The sequence below is a fragment of the Schistocerca americana genome, chromosome 4 (assembly GCF_021461395.2).
Source record: "Schistocerca americana isolate TAMUIC-IGC-003095 chromosome 4, iqSchAmer2.1, whole genome shotgun sequence".
Classification (NCBI taxonomy): domain Eukaryota; kingdom Metazoa; phylum Arthropoda; class Insecta; order Orthoptera; family Acrididae; genus Schistocerca; species Schistocerca americana.
Genome location: NC_060122.1, coordinates 798,127,956 through 798,150,784, shown reverse-complemented (window position 1 = coordinate 798,150,784; position 22,829 = coordinate 798,127,956). Strand labels below are relative to the sequence as shown.

Sequence of the window (22,829 nt, the reverse complement as noted above, 5' to 3'; positions counted from 1 at the left end):
TGTCTACCTTAATCTTTTTACCCTTGAACATTTTCTTAATCACATTATGAATTGTGAGAGGAGATGCCATCTGTTTGTATACGGCTTTATAACAAAACATTACCAGTTGCATACGGTTCTCATGACACTCCTGCGACATTTCATGTACGGTATTTACAATATTTGTTTATTTTAGTCCACAACATGATCCAATAATATTTCTAATTAAAAAAATACACAGAATCCACCATACTCATAAATTTGTTACTGTCAAGAACACTGCATGATGGTATTCAGTAAGAGTTCAGTACTTTTATGCATCTCAAATAGTGCAATTGATACATCCTAAGAAGAAAATTATATCCAATCGATCATTCCAGTCATGTAATAGTTCCATTTATGAGAGATTACAACAAATATGTTCTCCAGTATTCTCAAACTGATCTATAATATTTTGAAAACAGTGACTTAGTATGCCATGTCTATTAAAAACAACTGTGCCAAGAAATCCAACTGCTCATTGGGATGGGGCAAGATGGTGGAGTGGTTATCACACTATGATTGCATTTGAGAGAACAATCATTCAAATGACCAACTCACCATCCCAATTTACGTTTTCCATCATTTCCCTAAATTGCTAAAGGCAAATGGTGGGATGATTCCACTGAAAGAGCACGGACAATTTCCTTCCCTGTCCTTCCTTAACCTGAGCTTGTGCTCCATCTCTAATGAACTCTTGTTGATGGGACGCTAAACTCTAATCTTCTTCCATCCTTTTATTCATTGGGAAGTAAAGAAGGAAAAGGGCTGAGGGATCACAGAAATCTCATTACAAGAAAATAGACCAAAATACAGAATCTGCACTGTAATTTAGTAAAACAGAGGGTTCACATACACTCCCTGATGAAAAGCACCCGGACACTTATTAGTGGACATAATTTGGAGTACATCCATGTCTAACTCATCCCCTAGTTGTTCCATTGGGTTCAGGTTGGGACTTAGGACAGGCCAGTCCATTTCAGGAATGTTAACTGTCCACAAATCACTGACTCACACATGCTATTTTATGACAGGGTTCACTGTTGTGCTGATACAATCAATCATTGTTGCCAAACTGTTACTCTACTGTGCACAGTACACAACACAATAAAATGTGTTCAGTATATCCTTCTGCATTTAGTATTGTCTTAAGTTCAATAATGGGACTACATTCTAACTGTGGGAAACAACCTCCATACCTTAACATCAGTCTCCTCCACACTTTACCGTTGACAGTACATCAGATGGCAGGTAACATTCTCCAGGCATTCAGCAAATCCAAACATTTTGACTGGCTTGGCACAGCATATGGCGTAACTACTCATTCCAAATCACTCATTTCCAGTCATTCACTGTGTTGTGGTATTGCTCTTGACACCACCTCAAGTATTGCTTGTACTGCCTGCAGAAATGTGTAGTCATGAGGAGCTGTTTGACCACTGTACCCCATTCTTTTTAACTCCTTATACATAGTCATTGTGCTAGTTAGACTGCTGGTATCATTTAAGAGCTCTCAGGGAATTCCTTCCACTGATTTCATGTGATTTTTTACAACCAACTTCCACAATGCTCTATGGTCCCTGTTTGTCAGTACACGAGGTCCGCCTACTCTTGGTTTAACAGTGGTTGCCCCTTGATGTTTCCACTTCATAGTAATATCAACAACAGTCAACTTCAGCAGCTTTAGAATGGCTGAAATGTCTCTGATGGTTGGCATTCAATAACTAGTCTACATTCAAAGTCACTGAGCTCTCCTGACTGATTCATTCTGCTGTTCCTACTTCTCTATTGACAAAGCAATGCTACTTACCTAGTGCCTGACATCTAGTGATTGATTCTGCATTATATAGGGGTATCCGGATACTTTTTATCAGCTAGTGTACCAACTTAATAGATTAAAAAATGAATATTCTTAAAACAATGAAACAATTTATTCGGAGTCAGAGAATGAGCATTTTTCTTATTATATTTTGTATTTTTCCCCAAAATACTGCATATTTCTCTCATCGCTGCAACAGATGTGATCATCATAACAAATATCTCCACAAAGACGAAACAGGTACATTTACAGAAATCGTGTGATCTGTCAGAAACAAAAGACGTATTACAATACATATGAAAGGTGTAAGGTTAAATGACAAGTTAAAACTGGTCAATATTTTGGCAGCCATCAAGATTAATGAAAGAAAATATCTGAAAGTGTACAATATCATGATATGGTAAGAGCATAATTAATTTATCACAGTGTCTTCACAAAACAGATCAATATTTATCTTTTGATTCTTAATTTCACAATAATTTACATACATGTTCCTTCAAACATAGCTAATTTACTTCCATTTAGAGTAGAAACATCATGACAAAATCTTCACATTTTGCATTACATATTACAGAATCTTCAGCCATTTTCATGCTTTTTATTTGAGTAGAGGATCACAAACATTTCCATACTCCTTTTAGAATAATTTCTTCTGTACCTCTTCACCCCCTCCCCCTCTCAAACACACACACACACACACACACACACACACACACACACACACACACACACACACACACGCAACTCTTATATGTTAAGTAGTGTTTCTGTTCAAAATTTGAACAGCTTTTGCATAGTGTGTCCAATGGTGCCTGGGAGGTAGTCCGTATCTTACTTGGAACATATTTATGACATGAAAATATTTTACACCTTTCATACTGCAAACTACAGAGCTTTGGTACTGATGGCAGTCAAAAGATTGATTTATCTTTAAAAAAATTACATCTGATGGTCTTTCTTTGACAAACTTATGCATAACATTTACATACCACAATGATGAGAATATGCACAAGAGTTGTTGCAGTTATACAAAATAAAGTGAAATAATCACAGAAAAAAGAGTAACTTTTTACATGGTAAAAATTACCGTTAACTGAACATACAAACAAACATCTTTGCACTTAAAAATTGAAGCAATTAATATGTTTATGCAGTTTTAGGAAATAAAATTATTTCCAGTTTCTTGATGAAAGTGACTCACAGCCCATTCCTTCTTTCTCAGTACAGAACATATTACTTCTGGATGTGAAAAGAGCAAAACAAGCACTGGCAGATTTTAAATATGTCATTGTCTGTGACAAAAATGTATAAATAAAGAAAACTATGACATTCACAATTCATGCAGCTGATAACTCACTAAGACTATACACATAACAAGTACTTCTGCAAGTATGCTGTTATAACATTAGTAGTATTTCTCATAGAGAACTGCTATTGCACAGTCTGGATAAACCAGAACATGCTGTAGAAAATTCTGTCCGATTTACAAATGTTTTAAACATTTGATATTTGTACATTATATCCATTCGAATATTTAAAAAAAAAGCTATAGTCACAATAGAATGCTAGAATTGACACTCTGAACATTAATATGTACATGGCAACTACACTATTTACATTAAAGGGCGGATCCACTGTTCAGAAATGTCCAATTAACCACAGAAGTCAAACAGCAGCTTCTGCTGCTTACTGTTCTGACATTCTTTGGGAATGTGTTTCATCAAACAGCCACCTTCTGCACAGTAAAGTGTCAGATTGTACTGATCATAATGCACAGTCATATATATGTATATAAATAACGTATCACAATTTACTGACGTATTGCTTCCAGAAGCTGAATCGTTGTCTTGGTATTATCATCGTCATCATCCTCACCATCTGGCTCGTCCTAGGAAAAATATGAAATAAAAAAGAATATTAAGCAAAGTTTCTGGATGCAATGGCACATTTAATAAGATTCTGAAGCAATAAAACTTTAAAAACTGTTTAGAGTTTCTCTTCTCTGTATCAAATCAATCGAAGCAACTCATATAATAAATAATTGTTGAAAGGAATGTCCTACAACATACATGAAAACTGCTGCATCAACCAATACTATAATTACCTTACAACATGGTACTGATGTGAAGAAAATAGTTTAAAAAATAAACTGGGATCAAGAAACGGGAAAAGCAACAGGTAGAGTCTGAGTGACTTGGAAAATACAACTGCAAGTTTCTACTGGGAGACACAAAAATTGTACATGTCACGGGATTTATAAATTATGACAATGAAAACAATCAATTTTTGACAAAATAATGTAATTGGATACACAAAAAATCTACTCACCAAGTGGCAGCAGAACACACACATAAAAGGTTATAATTAGGCAAGTTTTTGGAGCCAGTGGCTCCCTCTTCAGGCAGGAGGGTTGAAGGGGAAGCAAGATGGCTGAAGGAAAAGGATTGGAGAGGTCTAGGAAAAGGTGTAGATTTTGGGGAAGTCACAGAGAACCACTTGTCAGGGAAGATTTACCGGACGGGATGAGGAGGAAAGACAGAGTGTTAGGGACTGCACTGGATGAGATTTGCGAGAGAATTGAAATCTCATTTGGTGCAGTCCCCAACAGTCTGTCTTTCCTTCTCATCCCATCTGGTAAGTCTCCCTTGACCCATGCTTCTGGCTGATTTTTCGAAACCTACGCCTTTTCCTAGACTTCTCCAGTCCTTTTCCTTTACCCCTCTTTCTTCCACATCAAACCTTCTGCCTGAAGGAGGAGCCACTAGCACCGAAAGCTTGTGTAATTATAACCTTCTTTTATATGTGTGTTCTGCCACCACTTGGTAGGTAGATGTATACATTATGAACACCAACAGCTGGAACAGAAACATGTTCTGCATATGTGTAGATCCAAAACTGTAAATGGTTACTATGAACCTGAAAATCATTACTGTTCACTGAGAATGACTTTTGCTGTTTTAATAACTAACAGTTGATTATAATCAAACTGACAAGTGTGACGAAAAATGTGTAAAAGATGGCAGCACATGCATACAGAATATGCAACTCATCATATGTCAAATCACAGTCTACAAGATACATTTGCACTAATCTTATGGAATCCAAGATCCCAGGAAGCAGCAAGCTTGTAATTGTTTTTAACTAAATTTTCATATGCATAACTTTGATACTGCCATGGCTCTAAATAGTTGCTGAAACCCAAGGAGTCGTGAAGTTTGTAACTTGTGTCAATTATGTCAGTAAAGTTTGTTAATCTAACAAAGAGATAGAGGGGCTGGCCAGTACTTACCTCAGCTCAGTACAGCCGAAAGATACACAAAACAGAACAGAAAATTTACACTCCTAGCTTTTGGAACTTTTTTCCTTCATCAGGGAGGAGAGAGGGGAAAAAGGGGAAGAAGGGAAAGTGGATTCAGTTACTCACAACCCAGGTTATGAAGCAACAGGGAGGGTAGCAAGGATGGAGGCATGGTTGTCAGAGGGAAGCCAAAGATATTCTACTGTTAAGTACTGTTCCAGCTTCAAACCAAAGAGAATGCATACAGAAGTAAAGAGGTATATAGTATAAGATAAACACAATTATATAGGATGAAAAGATGCATGAATGGCTAAAGAGGAGAGGGAAAAAAGAGAAGACTGAAGTGTAAATGGGAGTGAGGTTGGTTAATGTAAGTTCAGTCCAGGGGGATGGCGGGATGAAAGGATGTGTTGGAGTGCAAGTTCCCATCTCCGCAGTTCCGAGGGATTGATGTTGGGTGGGAGAAGCCAAATGGCATGTACGTTGTAGCAGGTTCCTAGGGAACCTGGAGTGCAAGTTCCCATCTCCGCAGTTCCGAGGGATTGGTGTTGGGTGGGAGAAGCCAAATGGCATGTACGTTGTAGCAGGTTCCTGTGTGTTACAGTTTTTAATATCTTTGATTCGATTAGTTTATGGCCAAAGCTTAAGTCTGAATGGAACAATGCTTTATGTCCTTCTTTATATTCATGATCGTGAAGTTCAAAGATACCCAGTATCTTCAAGTCCTACATACAAAGTATCTTCAACCTTTGTTTTGTTTTGTATTTGGTTTTATGGGGCATTGCATGAAGCCATTAAAAATAAGGTGACCTGTTAATCCTCAGTTACTAGCAATACCAATTTGAAGCTACTCCTGTGTCAAACGGAATAAGGACAATTTATGATACGTCATGTGTTTTTTACTTATTTTAGATCCTTTGAAACCAATGATGTAGAATGACTGCAAATATTAAGTTACATTATTCAACCCTACCATACAACCAACTGAGGGACCACGTTTGAGTTTGTAAGGAGAGCAATTATTTATTATTATGTAATTTGCTTTCAAAAGAACGTCTAATATCTATCCACCCTCAGACGTATACACAGAAGCAGGAAAACTATGAATAATTCTAATTTTATATGGTAACTGCAAGTCTGAAGGTGTACCACCCATGAATAAATGGGAGAAAATGAAACTGGTACGCTTTGAGCTCTTCATCACACACAATATGGTGGCTTGTGGAGTTAAGATCCAGATGTGCTGCGCACTGCTGGTATCCTATTTAACTGTCACTGGCAATAACACTTCCTGCCCATGTCTGCATCCAATTTCCTGCTGTCTGAGCCTCGACCAAGGGGCAACTGATGTCAGATCTGGCAATGCTATAGCATTGTGTTACAAACATCAAGTAACAAGAATAGGAATGGCAGTAGCATTGCCTACACGCATGTGTCCCCATTTTAAGCTGAGGTATAAACTGAGATCAAATGACAGCACCAGTTGCACTTTTTTTTAAATTTGTGATCATCACAACTGGTTTCATCCAACAAGGCAATTTTTCAGTGGTTACGGGACTGAGACTGGTTACTGACATGAGAGTTCTCATATAACTCCTGAAAAATGGCCTCGGTTGCCGAAACTGGTCATGGTAATCATAAATGAAAATAAAAGGGCAACTGGTGCTCAAATTTGATCCCGAATATGCTACAGCCAACCCTCACTACACGGAATGTTAAAAGAATATACAAACAATATTAAAGGGAAAGTATCTTAGACATTAACACAGTTATTAATAAGCTGAGCAGTTTGATGGAACCTAGATGTAGCTGCTGTTAATGCTACATCTTTTCTAACATTTATCCCCCCCCCCCCTCACACACACACACACACACACACACACACACACACACACACACACACACACACACATGCACACACTTTTCCCTTCCACTGTTTGTGACTACTGATCCATTAATGCTACGTCTATTTATGATTTGTTTCTTCCTCCACCCTCTCCTTCCCCTCTCTTTCACCAATTAACAGTGTCTTTATAATTGGTGGGACTCAAATATGGTGAAAATTAACATTCTCCAAGGCTGGTTTGTCCTACTGATTCCATTTTAGGTGAAAGTAAATGATGCATTTTCTACAGAAGCAATAACCTTCAGTCACAAAATCGTATATATAAAGCAATTCGAGGTACATTTTAGAGAAACAGAGTGAGGTTTATGTTTTCATAGCCAGTATTGTAAGAACTAGCGATAACAAATGAAAATTTTCCTTTCTCTTTGAGTAGTAATAATAAATGAATATAGTTTGTCTGTTGGTTCTTCTAACACTTCTTGGTATGACAATTTCACATTTAAGGGTGAAAAATGTGCAGTTTTGTTAGTTATTACAAACTGGCTTGTGACTTATAATACTGACAATCGTTATGGATAATAATCACTGTTATGTGACGATGACCTAATAAGCCAAACATTGGTTCCAATAAATATCAGTGGAATGAAACACAATGCATGCGCTTTTTGTATATAAATATAATGTGTAGCTTTGGGATCAGGGCGTCTGTGCCAAAAAGAAGAAAAATGAAGTAAGTAAGTCATTTTTATGAAAACATTTGCAAGTGTCCCACCATGGTATTATTCCAAGTAAATTTGTAAAACAATTTCTAACATTATTCCAACTCATTCCACTTTGTATACCAGAGTAACGTGATATACTTCATGAAAACCTTGGGTAAAATGGTTGTTCCCACATTAAAATCAGTCTCTATCATCAACTTTACTTTAAAAAAATGCAGTCAAGCAGTTAAAATCTGTCTTAACATTTAAACAGTCACTTTTGTATACACTTCAATTACTTATTACGGCTACAAATGGAAGTTTGTGATGACATCAACAATATTTGCAGACTGTTGCAAAGAGGGAAACTCCATCCTGTATCATCAAACCGACAGATGTGCATTCATTTGGTGCTAATGAAAATCAAGCCTGACCTGAGAATCCCCCTCTCCCACTCCCAACCCAATTGCTCCACTTCAATTAATATTATTGCACATAACTGAACTACTGCTACTGAAAAATCCAGGATGGAATGCAAAAATATTATGAAAAGGAAAGCTCCTACTCATTATATAGTGGAGATGCTGAGTTGCAGATAGGCACAACAAAAAGACACTCACAATTAAAGCTTTCAGCCATTAAGGCCTTCGTCAACAATAGACGACAACTACAGTCTCAGCAGCACAAGTGCATGATGGGAATGTCAACTGGGTGGTGGTAAGGAGGAGGCTGGGGGGGGGGGGGGTGGAGGGATAGTATGGTGGGAGTGGCAGACAGTGAAGTGCTGCAGGTTAGACAGAGGGGAGGGAAGGGGCTGGTGGAAGTAGCGGAAATGGAGAGAAATAAAGGTAATGGGTTTGGTGGTGGAATGAAGGCTGTGTAGTGTTGGAATGGGAAGAGGGAAGGGGCTGGATGGGTGAGGACAGTGACTAACAAAGGTTGAGACCAGGAGGGTTACGGGAAAGTAGGATGTATTGCAGGGAAAAGCTGGTGTGTGTGTGTGTGTGTGTGTGTGTGTGTGTTTTGTCTATTGTTGACGAAAGCCTTAACGGCCAAAAGCTTTAATTGTGAGAGTCTTTTTGTTGTGCCCATCTGCATCTCTGCTATATGGTGAGTAGCATCTTTCCTTTTCATAATATTGCTACTGCTACTGAAGATTTTCTATCAGGATGTCACAGTAGGTAAATGATATTAAGAGTCATAAGACTTGCAAAACTTTTCACTTTGTACCGACACAAAAATATAAAAATCACGGAAACTAAGAGTAACAAGATGTGGGAAACTGTGTGCACTCACACGGAAGCACAAAACGAAGTATCATGCCAATAGTAAAACATTAACTAAACAGGAAGAAAGTTGTAGAAGGAGTTAAAACAATATAGCAGATAGATGTGGCTGGCTGACCACAAGACTAAAAAAGAATGAAGTAGCTACTCTCCAGCACACTAAAACCTCTAGCCTGAAAGTTTAGACACATCACAAAACTTTAAAACTTCTCATACTCGCCTCACCGTCAGCTAAAATAGAGGGCATATCCCCTCCAATATTTGCTTCTGCCTTTGCAGCATGGTATAAAATGCACTCTGTTAAAATACAGTGTACAGAGGGTTGCACACAACGAACATCACAAAACGCGGGATCATCTTGCTGTATTGAAAGGCTGCGAGGAAGAGGGCAGCGCCCAATTTGAAGACGTGTGAGGCTCACTTCATCCCGCCTGAGCAACAGGCAGGAAGAATGGCATGGCCAGATAGTTGACTGCACCAACCGCAGTTTGTTGTCCACTACTGCCTGCCATTCCTTATCCCACAACTGCATGAACTTCCAATGTAGTGCAAAAATGACAGCCTGCAGGGTAATAGAACACTGTTCCACATCCTGTCTTCTAAAGGCGTCCTTGGCAGCCCGATCAGCCAGTCATTTCCCTGTATCCCCACAGGCCTTGGCACCCAGCAGAATGACACTGGCTTTCGCTGCCACTGGAGCAAGTATAATTGGTCACACATCAGTTGGGCCAATTTCTCAGCTGGATATGTGTTCTGTAATGATTGTAAGGCACTAAGGGAATCAGAGCAGATGAGAAACCATTTGCCTTGAATACGTCGCATCTGCTCCAGTGCCTTGAGTACCTCATGGAGCTCCGCCGAGAAAACAGTATACTCATCATGAAGGCGAATCCTGGTGACATGGTCGGGGAACATTACAGAGCAGCCAAGGAAATTCCATTGTTTGGAGCCATCAGTGTACACTAATGTGAAACTGTGATGCATATCTAAAATGTTAAAAAACAGAGATTGAAATGTAAAATCTGGTTTACAGTCTTTCTCAAAATTGGTCAAGTTTAAAATAAGTCTGGGCCTCTGGAAGAGGCAAGGTGGAAATCTGCTATAACCTCAATGTAAAACATAAAGACCGGCCACACCCATCTTTAAAAGGCAATCCCTTGCACAAATCCCATAGGGCCTCATTGCTTGTTGCTGGTTACAAAAAAGCCTTTCCATTGGAGAGGCTGAGCAGTAGTATGGTATGCAATTGCGCATGGTGTGGACATGTTTTATATGCCTGTCAGTCATCTAATGTGAAGTGACAGTTCATCAGCCTCTGCGCAGAAGCTTGGTATGGGCTTGTTCTGAATGCCCCAGTGGCCAACTGAATCCCTTTATGGTAAACCACATCCAACATCTTTAAATAGAGGGTTTCACAGCCCACAAACCGTGCACTCGTAATCTAGCTGAGTACACACAAAAGCTCTGCAAAACTAGAGCAGACAAGTCCTGTCGGTTCCCTATGTACTGGGAGAAAGACTTTTCAAAATACTTAGAGCCTTAAGGGACCATTTTTTCAGATCCTTAATATGTAGCAACCATGTAAGTTTACAGTCAAATATGAGACCCAGAAACCCCATCGTGTCTTTGAAATTAAGAACAGTGTCCCTCATTCTCAGTTCATAAAAGTTTAAAACGGAATGAGAACTGTGTAAAAGAACAAAAACAGACTTCTCGGTTGAAAACTTAAAACCACTCTTCCACATCCATTCATCTACATGTTGATCGATTAGCTGCAACTGACATGTTGTTGTTGCACGGCTTGAAGAAGAGCAAAACACAGAGAAGTCATCCCCAAACAAAGACCATCTAAAAATGGCTCTGAGCACTATGGGACTTAACATCTGAGGTCATCAGTCCCCTAGAACTTAGAACCACTTAAAACTACCTAACCTAAGGACATCACACACATCCATGCTCGAGGCAGGATTCGAACCTGCGACAGTAGCGGTCGCGCGGTTCCAGACTGAAGCGCCTAGAACCGCTCGGCCACACCGGCCGGCAAACAAAGAACACTGTACAGGACTTTTCACTACTGACATAATGGTATTATTAGCTATGGCAAAGACAGTCACCCTTAAAACACTATCTTGATGGACACTGTTCTGCAGCTCAAAGAAAGCAGACAGAATGTCACTGGCTCAATATCAAAAATACCATGGCGAGAGAAAAGGACCGAATAAAAATGGGAAGACATCCACGAAAATCCCATTTGTGAAGCTGCTCGGAGATAAGATGCCTCCAAGTAGTATTGCAGGCCTTCTCGAGGTCAAGAAACATACTTAGAAGGTGATGCTGGTGCAGGATGCAGGAAAGCCTGTTGTATAGCCGTCTCCATGAGGGCCAAGTTATCAAAGGTGGAGCGATACCTCCTGAAGCCACACTGGAAGCGACTATGGAGTTGCCTGGATGCTAAGAGCCACATACGTTGGCAGTTGACCATCTGCTCCAAGGTCTGTCCCACACAACTAGTGAGGGCAACACTACAGTAACTACTCCCAGGTTTTAAAAGAGGAATTAAAAGTGCCTCATGCTACAAGTCAGGAAAGTGATATGATGCCCAAATGGCACTAAAAAGTGCGAGGAAGATATCTTTCTTTTGCCTTGTGAGGTGCCATAGCATACTGTAATGGATTCTGTCATGACCAGGGGATGTGTCATGAGCCACAGACAATGTAGAATCCAGCTCCCACAAGGAAAATGGGCAGTTGTAATCCTCATCAGTGGTGGAGCAGAAGTCCAAACCACTCCTCTCATCAACCGCTTTGTGGTGCTGGAAACCTCAATCCACACAGGTTGTTGCAGTAACTATGGCAAAACAGGCCGCCATAGGCTGGGCAATGTCTCGCAGGCTGGTTTGGAGACTGCTGTTGCCCATTATAGCAGCCATGGGGCACCTCCCTCCTCTGCCAGAAGTTCTGCTGATGGTCTCCCATACAACAGAACACTTCATGAAACAATTAATGCTGTTCAGGAACTGTTGGCATGGTCTCTTCTTGCTCTCTCAAATAATATGGCGACATTTTGCCCTTGCCACCCAAAGGCTGCAAGATTCTCTGTAGTTGACCCACCCTTGCACAGCCACATTCCTAATCCTGATTGCAGAGTGGCAGTCATTGCTCCACCAGGGGACAGGCTGCCTCTTCAGTTGTCCTGTGGACTGTGGAATGGGTGCTTCAGCGGCGAAATGGATCATTTTGATGATATGATCCACCCATTCCTCGACACTGACACAATGTTCAAACTGGGTTAGCTCACTACAAAGTGTCCAGTCTGCTGTGAATCAAGAACAGGAAGTGATCTCTGTGCAAGTCATCAAGTACTTCCCAGTGAACAGTGTGAGCAAGGGCTGGACGGTAAAGCAAGAGGTTGATGACAGAGAACAACCCAGTTGCAGCACACAAGTGCGTGTTCAGTCCTGTATTTAGCAAACATGCGCATGGTGACAAGAGAAGCCTCTCAACTGCTCTACCCCTGGGGCACGTAGCTACAAAGTCCCAAAGCATACTGTGTACAGAGAGACACTTTGTCAAGCACATCATACTGGGGCAGGAACATATTGTCAATGGATGATGGACGTGCACTGATATTGCAACTGCTTGTAAATTGCTTGTAAGGGAGAGAAGGGAGGAGTTTAGTCGTTACTGACGAAAATACCTACTCCTCCTTTAGCACTCTCTCCACTCGTGTCATCCTTTTTGTGGAGTACATAGCCTCGTAGCTCAGGGGTGTCTGACTGAAAATAGTCTCCTGGAGGCACAGACACAGAGATCCACCCTGATACAGTAGACAAAGTTCCTACAGATGTCCCCCAAAATCCTGCAATTTCCACTGTAATATGGGAGCCATCTATCATGGGGGGTAGCACTGGGGTGGGGCGACTGCAGCAGGTGGAGGTTCAGCCTTGGGGCAAGATGACTGTCCGACACATACCTCATACTCCATAAGCTCAAGGTAAGAGTCATAGGTAACATCAGGTAGAATCACATCAATATGGTCCAAAGGTTTACTGTTTGATTTTACCTGTTGATGCTGCTTTTCTCTGTTTTGAGGGCTTTGCTGGAGCTGGAGTAGGAGTGGTAATCACTGTACTGGGCATCTAAACAGCCTCAGCTGTTGGAGGTGCCTGGGGCTCTTCCATGTTGGTCTAGGGGGGAGGGGGTGGGGGAGGCTATAGGCTCTGAAACACTTGCTGCCTTGCAAGTACACTGACTTATTAGTTGTTAGTGCTGATGCTCGCAACCTCCGTTTGTGTAGATGCATCAGTTTTTGGAGTATGCTTCTGAAGGACTGATGCAAAAGATGTAACAAATGTGAGGGCTGCATGGACTTGGAGATCTTTTAGGTATCATCAGAGGGGATATACTTTGTTGTTTTTATTTCCTGTACTTTGCATTCCTCTAGAAAGATTCGCCAGTCCCCACTCCAAACAAAAGATGTAACAAATGTGAGGGCTGCATGGACTTGGAGATCTTTTAGGTATCATCAGAGGGGATATACTTTGTTGTTTTTATTTCCTGTACTTTGCATTCCTCTAGAAAGATTCGCCAGTCCCCACTCCAAACAGAGTGATCTGCAGAGCAGTTTATACACTTGACAGGAGACGAACAACCAAGTTCTTCATGAGCGGCCTTACCACAGTTGCCCCAAGTCACTTCTCCCTTACACCCTAGGGTTGTATGTCCAAAATGCTGGCATTTGAAACAGGGCACTGGGTTTGGGACATATGGTCATACGTTTAGGCAAAGAATGCCTGCCTTGACATTCCCTGGGAGTTTGCTGGTACTGAAGGTAAAAACGAAGAGTCAGATTTCACCAGGTCTCCATCCACCCTTTACATAATGTTCTGAATACCAACATTCCCCCCTGAGCCTACTCACTCTTAAATTCTTCTATAGGAATATCAACAAGGTCCCTACATGACACAAGTTCAAGGTGCTGTGGAGTTCTGCGTTGATGGCATACTCCCCATGCACTTAGCTCTCTGCAGGTTAACAGCTTGTTGGGAACTGGATATTTCATCAAACAGCATCCCATTCTGCAACTGTTTCACAGATTTTAGTATCCAGGCAATTCCTCCTAAGCTCTTCTGAATGTAGAAAGGTGAGACTTTCTTGAAACTTCATTCTTTCCCTTTTATTACTAAAACACAATCTGATTACCAGCCTGTGTTCTGTTACTCTTTACTGCTTCGTTCTTATTTACTCCCATGTCTGGAGGGCTGGCTACCCGAGCCCTCTTTTACGTTGTGTGCTGGTGCCTACCAGCGGCCAACCCATCCCACTGGGAGGTGTAAAATTAAAAGTCACAGGATCCAGTTTGGTCCCAAGAGCAGCTAGGGAACTAAAAGTCCACCCAGACAGAGCCCCACAAACCTGGTAAGCCTTATAAAACTGAGGTGTAGCTGGTTCCCCATTAGTGACTGTTCCAACACAACAGCCATGCATCTCCTCAGCAATGCATCTCCTCAGCATGCAGCACACCTTGAGATTCAGGTGTTGTGTGTTTTTTTTTTTTTTTTTTTTTTTTCCCCCCCCCCCCCCCCCCCCCCCCCCCCAGAGGTTTAATCCATCCTCGCGATCTGGGCGGTCAAGCCAAGATATCGCCATTCCTTGAGACACACAATGCTCAGCATGCCCAGAGCTCACGGCAACAGAGGACTGGCAGTGCTTACCAATCCCCCAGCTCAGGAACCCATGGGTCGCCAAGCCCACACCCAGCAAATGAAGGCTGAATCCCTGAGGGTTGTAAGCACAAAGTGCAAAACTGAAGAGGAAGCCATGACCAGTGACAAAACTTTTAAGCGCAATACCTTCAATTGGGCATGCTGAAGTAAATATCACTCTACATATCATAGTTTACCAACATGTTTGATAATTGCCAATACTGTGAAGGAAGAAAAAAATTCATGACGAAAGGAAATCAGTGTAACTGGTGTGCAAGTTACTGCTTCCACAGACAGGGTGGAAGAATACACAATTGGACATTACTTAGGATTGAATGGTGCAATGTATCCAATTATTTTAAGGTAATTTCAGAATACTAGAATTACAAATGATGTAGATATAATTTGTCTTGCACTATCTACAATAAAAAATGATATATTTGATTCACATTGTTTAACTAATGAAATGACAGTTTTAGTATTTGCACTGTTCTTATTCACTCGAGAGGAGAAAAATCATTGCCTCCACTGCAGATATGAATGATATCTAATATATACTGACACATTACAACATTAACAAAAATTACCTCAATTATTACCAGGCAATGGACACTGTAGCAGGAAAAGGATGCAGGATATTAGGTAGGTGCCGGAATTTCATTAATCTTTGTATCTGGTTTAGTTTGTCTTCTTCCACATCAATATCTTTTGCTATGCTTCTTCCATTATTACCCTCTGCTTTCAAAGCAGCAGCAATTCCAGATGAAATTTCAAGCATCTTGTGTTCATCTGAAGCACATATTTGTCATTGGAACATTTGTGAATATTAATGACTGAATGTTTTACACTTTTCAAGGTTTCAAACATACACCTCAAAAGTACTTATGTCCTCAAACAGAAAGCAGCTGTGAGTCAAGTCTACATCTCAACAATGTTATTGACTCCTTGCTTCTCTTTGAAAAAAACTGACTATACGAATCACCTTTTCCCACTTTACAACAATAAATTCAGTTTAAATTGTATCAGGCTTCATTTTTAAAATAGTTTTGTTTGACCAACGCAACGTGTCCCGAATGGATGACAGTAAAAAGTATCCCTGGCACAGAGAAACAACTGCAATGGAATCCCAATTCGGTTTTACAAAGAGTACTCTACGACATTGGCCCCTTACTTAGTTCGCATTTATCACGAATCTTTCAACCAGCATGAAGCGCCAAGTGACTTTAAAAAGCACAGGTGACTTCTGTATACAGGGTGAAGCGAAATTCGTGCACTCAGGTTTCGCAGCGTGACTCCTCACATGCCAGCGATAAAAAAATGTCTCACAAAATTTCGTCTGGCAAGTACATCTGGCAGAAAAAGAATATTAAAGAGTGGCAATATGGCAACACTGTAACCACATGTATGACAACTACCTCTGTCAGTATATATTAGTTGTGCTGTACAGTTGGTGCAGTGGATATAGTTTTGGGTTAGCATGAAGGAGACCAAGGGTTCGATCCTGGGTGGGGGTGCATTTTTTTTATTTGCTAATTTCATTCTGACATTTCATACTGTAATATACACCGTTCCTTAGCTCACATGTATCCTAAATTTACAACATTTTACAACACTAAACATAACAAATACATGGTTAGACAAATAAGAAATACAGAGTTGAAACAAATGACATGTCATAGGACAGAATAACTACAAAAATAATATCAATTTCGAGATGCTAAAGATGATAGCACAGTACAATAACACAACATCTACTTGTCATTTATACTACATGTAATATGGGTGCTCGGAAGTCGCATATTAGCAACCAGTGACAATAATAATGTCCATATTAATGACCTCATGACCTTCACAACAGAATACATTGTCCTCAGAACAACAGATGCTCAAAGCAGCCTCCCTGCACGTCTGAACATTGCACTACCTGCCAGATCATACAGCTCTGGACCTTTCGCAGCAAAGCTGTGTCAACAGTAACAAGAACAGCATGAACACGTGCCACCAATTCTTCCACATTCGTCGGCAGAGAAGAGTACACACGCTCCTTCAGGTGTCTCCACATGAAGAAATCCAGGGGATTTAAATCAGGTGAACACAGTGGCCATACAACTGGACATCATGTCCAAGCCATTTCCCTGGAAATGTTATGCCCAAATACTGTCGCACATTAATTCCAGAGTGCGGAGGTGCATCATCATGTTGGAACCATATCTTCTGCCGAACATGTAGTGGAACATCTTCCAGCGTATCAGGCAGATAGTTTAAGAGGAATGCATGATACCTTCAAGCAGTCATCCAACCAGGCAATATGTAGGGGTCCAAACACCTGTCATCCAATATTCCGGCCCAGACGTTGATACCAATGCGAACTTGATACCCACAGTCGTGGGTGACATGCGAGTTAAACCTCACACCGATGGCTGGCATTGTGCATATTGAAGCCGCCCCCCCCCCCCCCTCCCCGAGGGACTGCTGCTTCATCTGACCATATTACAGTATTCAAGAAGTCATCATTGCCTTCCTGTTGTTGTTGGAACCATTCACAGAATTGCATTCGCTGATGGTGTGATGGTGATTTGTAGGATGCAGGTGTTGCGTGAAAGCATAATGATAGGGGTGCAGCCTGTGCTCGTGCAGCACGTTAATGACTGTGCATTGCGAGACACGCAGCTGCCTTTCTGCTCTACATGTACTTCGCTGAGGTTCTTTGTGTATGACCCCCAGAATAGCTTCCTCAGTAGCTGGAGTACGGCAAGTCTGTGGACGAGCATTGTCACGCAAAGGAGAGAACCTGACTCCCGAAGGCGCAGCTCCAGACGACAATACACATTTTTATCTGGATGGCATCGCCGAGGATATCTAGCAGCATATTCATGAGCGGCAACACTAGTCTGGTTATCAGATGCACCAAGGACCAGAAGCATACCAACATATTCATCACTTGTGTATGCCATATGTCTGCCACACTGGTTTAGAGGTTTACAATGAGAAAATTCGATGTGTTTATGCATGTACACTGGAGTCTCTCACAGATGCATTACTCCGCTCGTGACTAGTCCCTGTCTGGTGGACAGCGCATACAGTTTAAACACGCCGTCAGTCCTGCGTTCTGTTCCACCGAACGCGCGTTACCCCTCTGACAGATATTGTTCTGCATGATTCATTCCAACACCCCTAATTGTGAAATGTTCAGTTTCGAATTACACTGTTTCCCTAATGGTAATAAACGCGACGTTTCCACAATCCCATCGACAGATTAATAATAATAATGCATTGAGACACGTAATAAACAGCATGCAGTTATCATACTCAATGTTGAAAGGCATAATTAATGAGATCATGATGATAACACATACAAATAGTAACCAAGTTTGGACATTATTGGCAAAGCACATTGTTAGTTCTACTGATAACATAAGACCCTAACGAAATGTAATGGACGTGAACGAGGCAAGAATAATAGTTGGTACTAATCTACAGGACCGTTGGAGGAAGGTACAAGGAAAACAGGTTTCGCATTTAGTAGATGAATTGGAGCGAATAAATTCATGCACACAACGTGGAAAGGGCTTCTTTCAAAGCTGACCAATCTTCCATTTCTACAACTGCAGTATGTAAGTTTTCTAGAGGACCCGCTGCAATCACTGTTGATGATTAAGATGCCACATACCATACCACCTGGGCTACATTTACCAAATAAAAAACACATGCCTCAACCCAGGATCAAACCATCGACCTCCTGAATGCAAACCCGAAACTCTATCCACTGCACCAACTGTACAGCCTGACTAATATGTGCTGACAGAGGTAGTTACCATACATGTGGTTACAGCGTTGCCAGATTGCCACTCTTTAACGTCCTTTTTCTGCCGGATGTATTTGCTGGACGAGATTTTGTGATAGACATTTTTTTATCGCTGGCATGTGAGGAATCGCGCCGCGAAGCCTGAGTGCACGAATTTTGCTTTATCCTGTATATGAAGGGTAAAAGAATGGACCCGCAAAATTACAGACCAATAGCCTAAAAATCTGTTTGTTGCAGAATTCTAGAACATATTCTGAGATAAGTACTAATCAGCATGGCTTTAAAAAGCATTGTTTGAGTGAAACCCAGCTTGCTCTTTTCTCACATGATACACTGCAAACTATGAATGAACAGCACCAGGCAGACTGCCTATTTCTAGAGTGCTGATAACCATTTAACACATTACCCCACTGCAGGCTGTTGATGAAGGTATGCGCATATGGAATAGGCTCCCAGATATGCAACTGGTTTGAATACGTCTTAAGTAATAGAACCCAGTATGTTGTCCTTAACGGCAAGTGACCAACAGAGACAGGGATAACATCAGGAGTGCACGACAGAAGTGTGATAGGACAATTGCTGTATTCTATATACATAAGTGATCAGACAGACGGGATGGACAGCAATCTGTGATTGTTCACTGAAGATGCTGTGGTGTACAGGAATGTGTCAAAGATAAGTGACTGTATGTTGGTACACGATGATCTACACAAAATTTCTAGTTGGTGTGATGAATGGCAGCTAGCTCTTGATGTAGAAAAACTTAAGTTAATGCAGACGAGTAGGAAAAACAAACCCATTATATTTGGATACAGCATTAGTAGTGTCCCATTTGACACAGTCATGTTGTTTAAATATCTGGGTCTCATGTTGTGAAGCAATATGAAATGGAACAAGAATGTGAGGATCGTTGTGGGGCTGGCGAATGGTTGACTTTGGTTTATTGGGAGACTTTTAGGAAAATGTGGTTCACCTGTAAAGGAGACCGCAAATTGAATGCTATTCTTGAGTACTGCTTGAGCTTTCAGGATCCGCACCAGGTCAGATTGAAAGAAGACATCGAAGCAATTCAAAGTCAACCTGTTACATTTGTTACCAAGAGGTTTGATCAGCATGCAAGAGTTATGGATATGCTTCGGGAGCTCAAGTGAGAGTTCCTGGAAGGAAGAAGACTTTCTTTTCAAAGAACACTGCTGAGAAAGTTTAAAGAATCGGAATTTGAAGCTGACAGCAGAATGATCCTAATGCCACGAACATACATTTTCGTAGGGACCACTAAGATAAGATACGAGAAATTAGGGCTCATACGAAGGCATATAGACAGTCATTTTTCCCTCGTTCTATCTGTGAGTAGAACAGGAAAGGAAGGGACTAGCTGTGGTAAAGTGTACCCTCCGTCATGCACCATACGGTGGCTTGCGGAGTATGCATGTAGATGTAGTGAAGTGCATTAAGCGATTTGCTGATATCTCCATCATCAGTTATTCACACAGATTAATGTGTTTATAACAACTGCAGCAGCAAAAGGAAATACAGCATCCAAATTTATAAGAGCCAAGTCTATATTTTCCAATGTGGAATTTAGGTATAAGCAATGGAAATAGTGGTAAAAGAAATCCCTGATCAACGTTTTGCATAGGAAATGAAGGGGAGTGATACGAGGTGCATTCAGGTTCTAAGGCTTCCGATTTTTTTTTTTCTCATTAACTACTCACCCGAAATCGATGAAACTGGCGTTACGTCTCGACGTAATCGCCCTGCAGACGTACACATTTTTCACAACGCTGACGCCATGATTCCATGGCAGCGGCGAAGGCTTCTTTAGGAGTCTGTTTTGACCACTGGAAAATCGCTGAGGCAATAGCAGCACGGCTGGTGAATGTGCGGCCACGGAGAGTGTCTTTCATTGTTGGAAAAAGCCAAAAGTCACTAGGAGCCAGGTCAGGTGAGTAGGGAGCATGAGGAATCACTTCAAAGTTGTTATCACGAAGAAATTGTTGCGTAACGTTAGCTCGACGTGCGGGTGCATTGTCTTGGTGAAACAGCACACGCGCAGCCCTTCCCGGACGTTTTTGTTGCAGTGCAGGAAGGAATTTGTTCTTCAAAACATTTTCGTAGGATGCACCTGTTACCGTAGTGCCCTTTGGAATGCAATGGGTAAGGATTACGCCCTCACTGTCCCAGAACATGGACACCATAATTTTTTCAGCACTGGCGGTTACCCGAAATTTTTTGGTGGCGGTGAATCTGTGTGCTTCCATTGAGCTGACTGGCGCTTTGTTTCTGGATTGAAAAATGGCATCCACATCTCATCCATTGTCACAACCGACGAAAAGAAAGTCCCATTCATGCAGTCGTTGCGCATCAACATTGCTCGGCAACATGCCACATGGGCAGCCATGTGGTCGTCCGTCAACATTCGTGGCACCCACCTGGATGACACTTTTCACATTTTCAGGTCGTCATGCAGGATTGTGTGCACAGAACCCACAGAAATGCCAACTCTGGAGGCGATCTGTTCAACAGTCATTCGGCGATCCCCCAAAACAATTCTCTCCACTTTCTTGATCATGTCGTCAGACCGGCTTGTGCGAGCCCGAGGTTGTTTCGGTTTGTTGTCACACGATGTTCTGCCTTCATTAAACTGTCGCACCCACGAATGCACTTTCGACACATCCATAACTCCATCACCACATGTCTCCTTCAACTGTCGATGAATTTCAATTGGTTTCACACCACGCAATTTCAGAAAAAAAAAGATTGCACGCTGTTCAAGTAAGGAAAACGTCGCCATTTTAAGTATTTAAAACAGTTCTCATTCTCGCCGCTGGTGGTAAAATTCCATCTGCCGTACAGTGCTGCCATCTCTGGGACGTATTGACAATGAACGCAGCCTCATTTTAAAACGATGCGCATGTTTCTATCTCTTTCCAGTCCAGAGAAAAAAAATCGGAGGCCTTAGAACTTGAATGCACCTCGTACAGGGAAGGAGAAAGAGCAGGTATGTATCACAAACAAAAACTTGGAAATTTTGAATACTGATGTAAGGTAACAGGTAAAATGCCCAATTTAGATATGTTAAAAATGCTTAATTACAGCAGTCATCGATACAAAGAATGTTCTGAACACCGCAGTGCTTTGTAGGCATAGTCCTCTTGGAGGAGGTATGCAGTTGCCTTCCTCTGAACTTTGAACTGACTTACGCAGCCAGTTACAGCGGAACCTAAAGGTTATCATGGATTCTGAATCATGACACAACTCAGCATATTTCACTTTAACAAACATTGTCAATCATGAAAAAAGCGATAAATTCAATATAAATATCCTAGGATTGACCAGGAATCAAACCGGAGACCTTTGGATTTGCAATCTGGCAGTTTAACACTGAGCCACTGAGTCTATGGAGTGCTTAGCAGGAGGAATAGCAAATACATTATTGAAGACCCAGCAGTCAGGATTACTCCAGAGAAACTGTATAGGAAATATATGGGTATATGGACACTAGCAAAACAGGAAGACAATCAAGTGTCCAACAATGTAATTACAGCCAAAAACGAGAAAGCAATCATCCCTTACAACAGGCTGTTCCTACGCTGCCACAAGGACAAAGGCAACCCCAGGTACTCTGTTAGCCCACCCACAGACAGGCACGATACGAAGACACTGAAAATTTTTAGTGTTATTTTTTCTCTTTTTCTCACTTTGTATGTATCTTTTCTGGTTCAGATATCTTACCCTATAGTTTAATGTGCACTAAGCTTAACTTTTATTATAACATGAATTTCCAGTTAACATGTTTATTGAGCATGCAATAATTTTAATTTTATGATAATTCTTTGTAATAACTCTGATAAATGCAATGTGCAGAAGTGAATTGCTATGTGAACAGGAGCCATACCAATAATGGGGCGGGGGAGGGGAGGGGGGTGTAGCTGTAAGTTTTTGTTTATGCTGTGAATAGTGGGCTGGTGTTGCACTGAAATAAAAACTAAGCCGAACACGGCATGGACTTAATACTGATGTTGGGGTGGTCGACAGGAAGAAGAATTAAACTTTGAGTGAGCAGTGATTGTTGTCTGCTACGCTAAATTGCAAGCTGCAAAAACTAATATGTTCTAGGATCTTTCTTTTGCAACTTAATTACCCTTTTTTCATATGAGTGAAAAATATAAACAGTCACTATAAAAAACAGCTAAGCAGTTTTCCATATCTGAAAATTAATTGCCAGACTGAATTCGCAAATATTACACATGTGGTAAAACAGACTAACTGTAACTTCACAATCTACAAGTTGAATTGAAATTTTACACAGACTTCAATCTGTTTAGTATCAGTTGCTTCCAAGCAAAGAT

General features: G+C 41.2%; 1 protein-coding gene across 11 annotated transcripts in view; it reads right to left on the bottom strand.

Annotated features, from left to right (window-relative positions):
• Positions 1-1,927: 1,927 nt before the first annotated feature.
• The window catches only part of LOC124612799 (transcriptional repressor CTCFL), a 146,217-nt gene continuing 125,315 nt past the window's right edge, over positions 1,928-22,829 (bottom strand). For all 11 annotated transcript variants that reach the window (XM_047141203.1, XM_047141206.1, XM_047141208.1 and 8 more), the window contains one exon: positions 1,928-3,725. In XM_047141203.1, the coding sequence (XP_046997159.1) occupies positions 3,648-3,725 (78 nt within the window). In that variant the 3' untranslated portion in view covers positions 1,928-3,647. The remainder of the gene's footprint in view (positions 3,726-22,829) is intronic.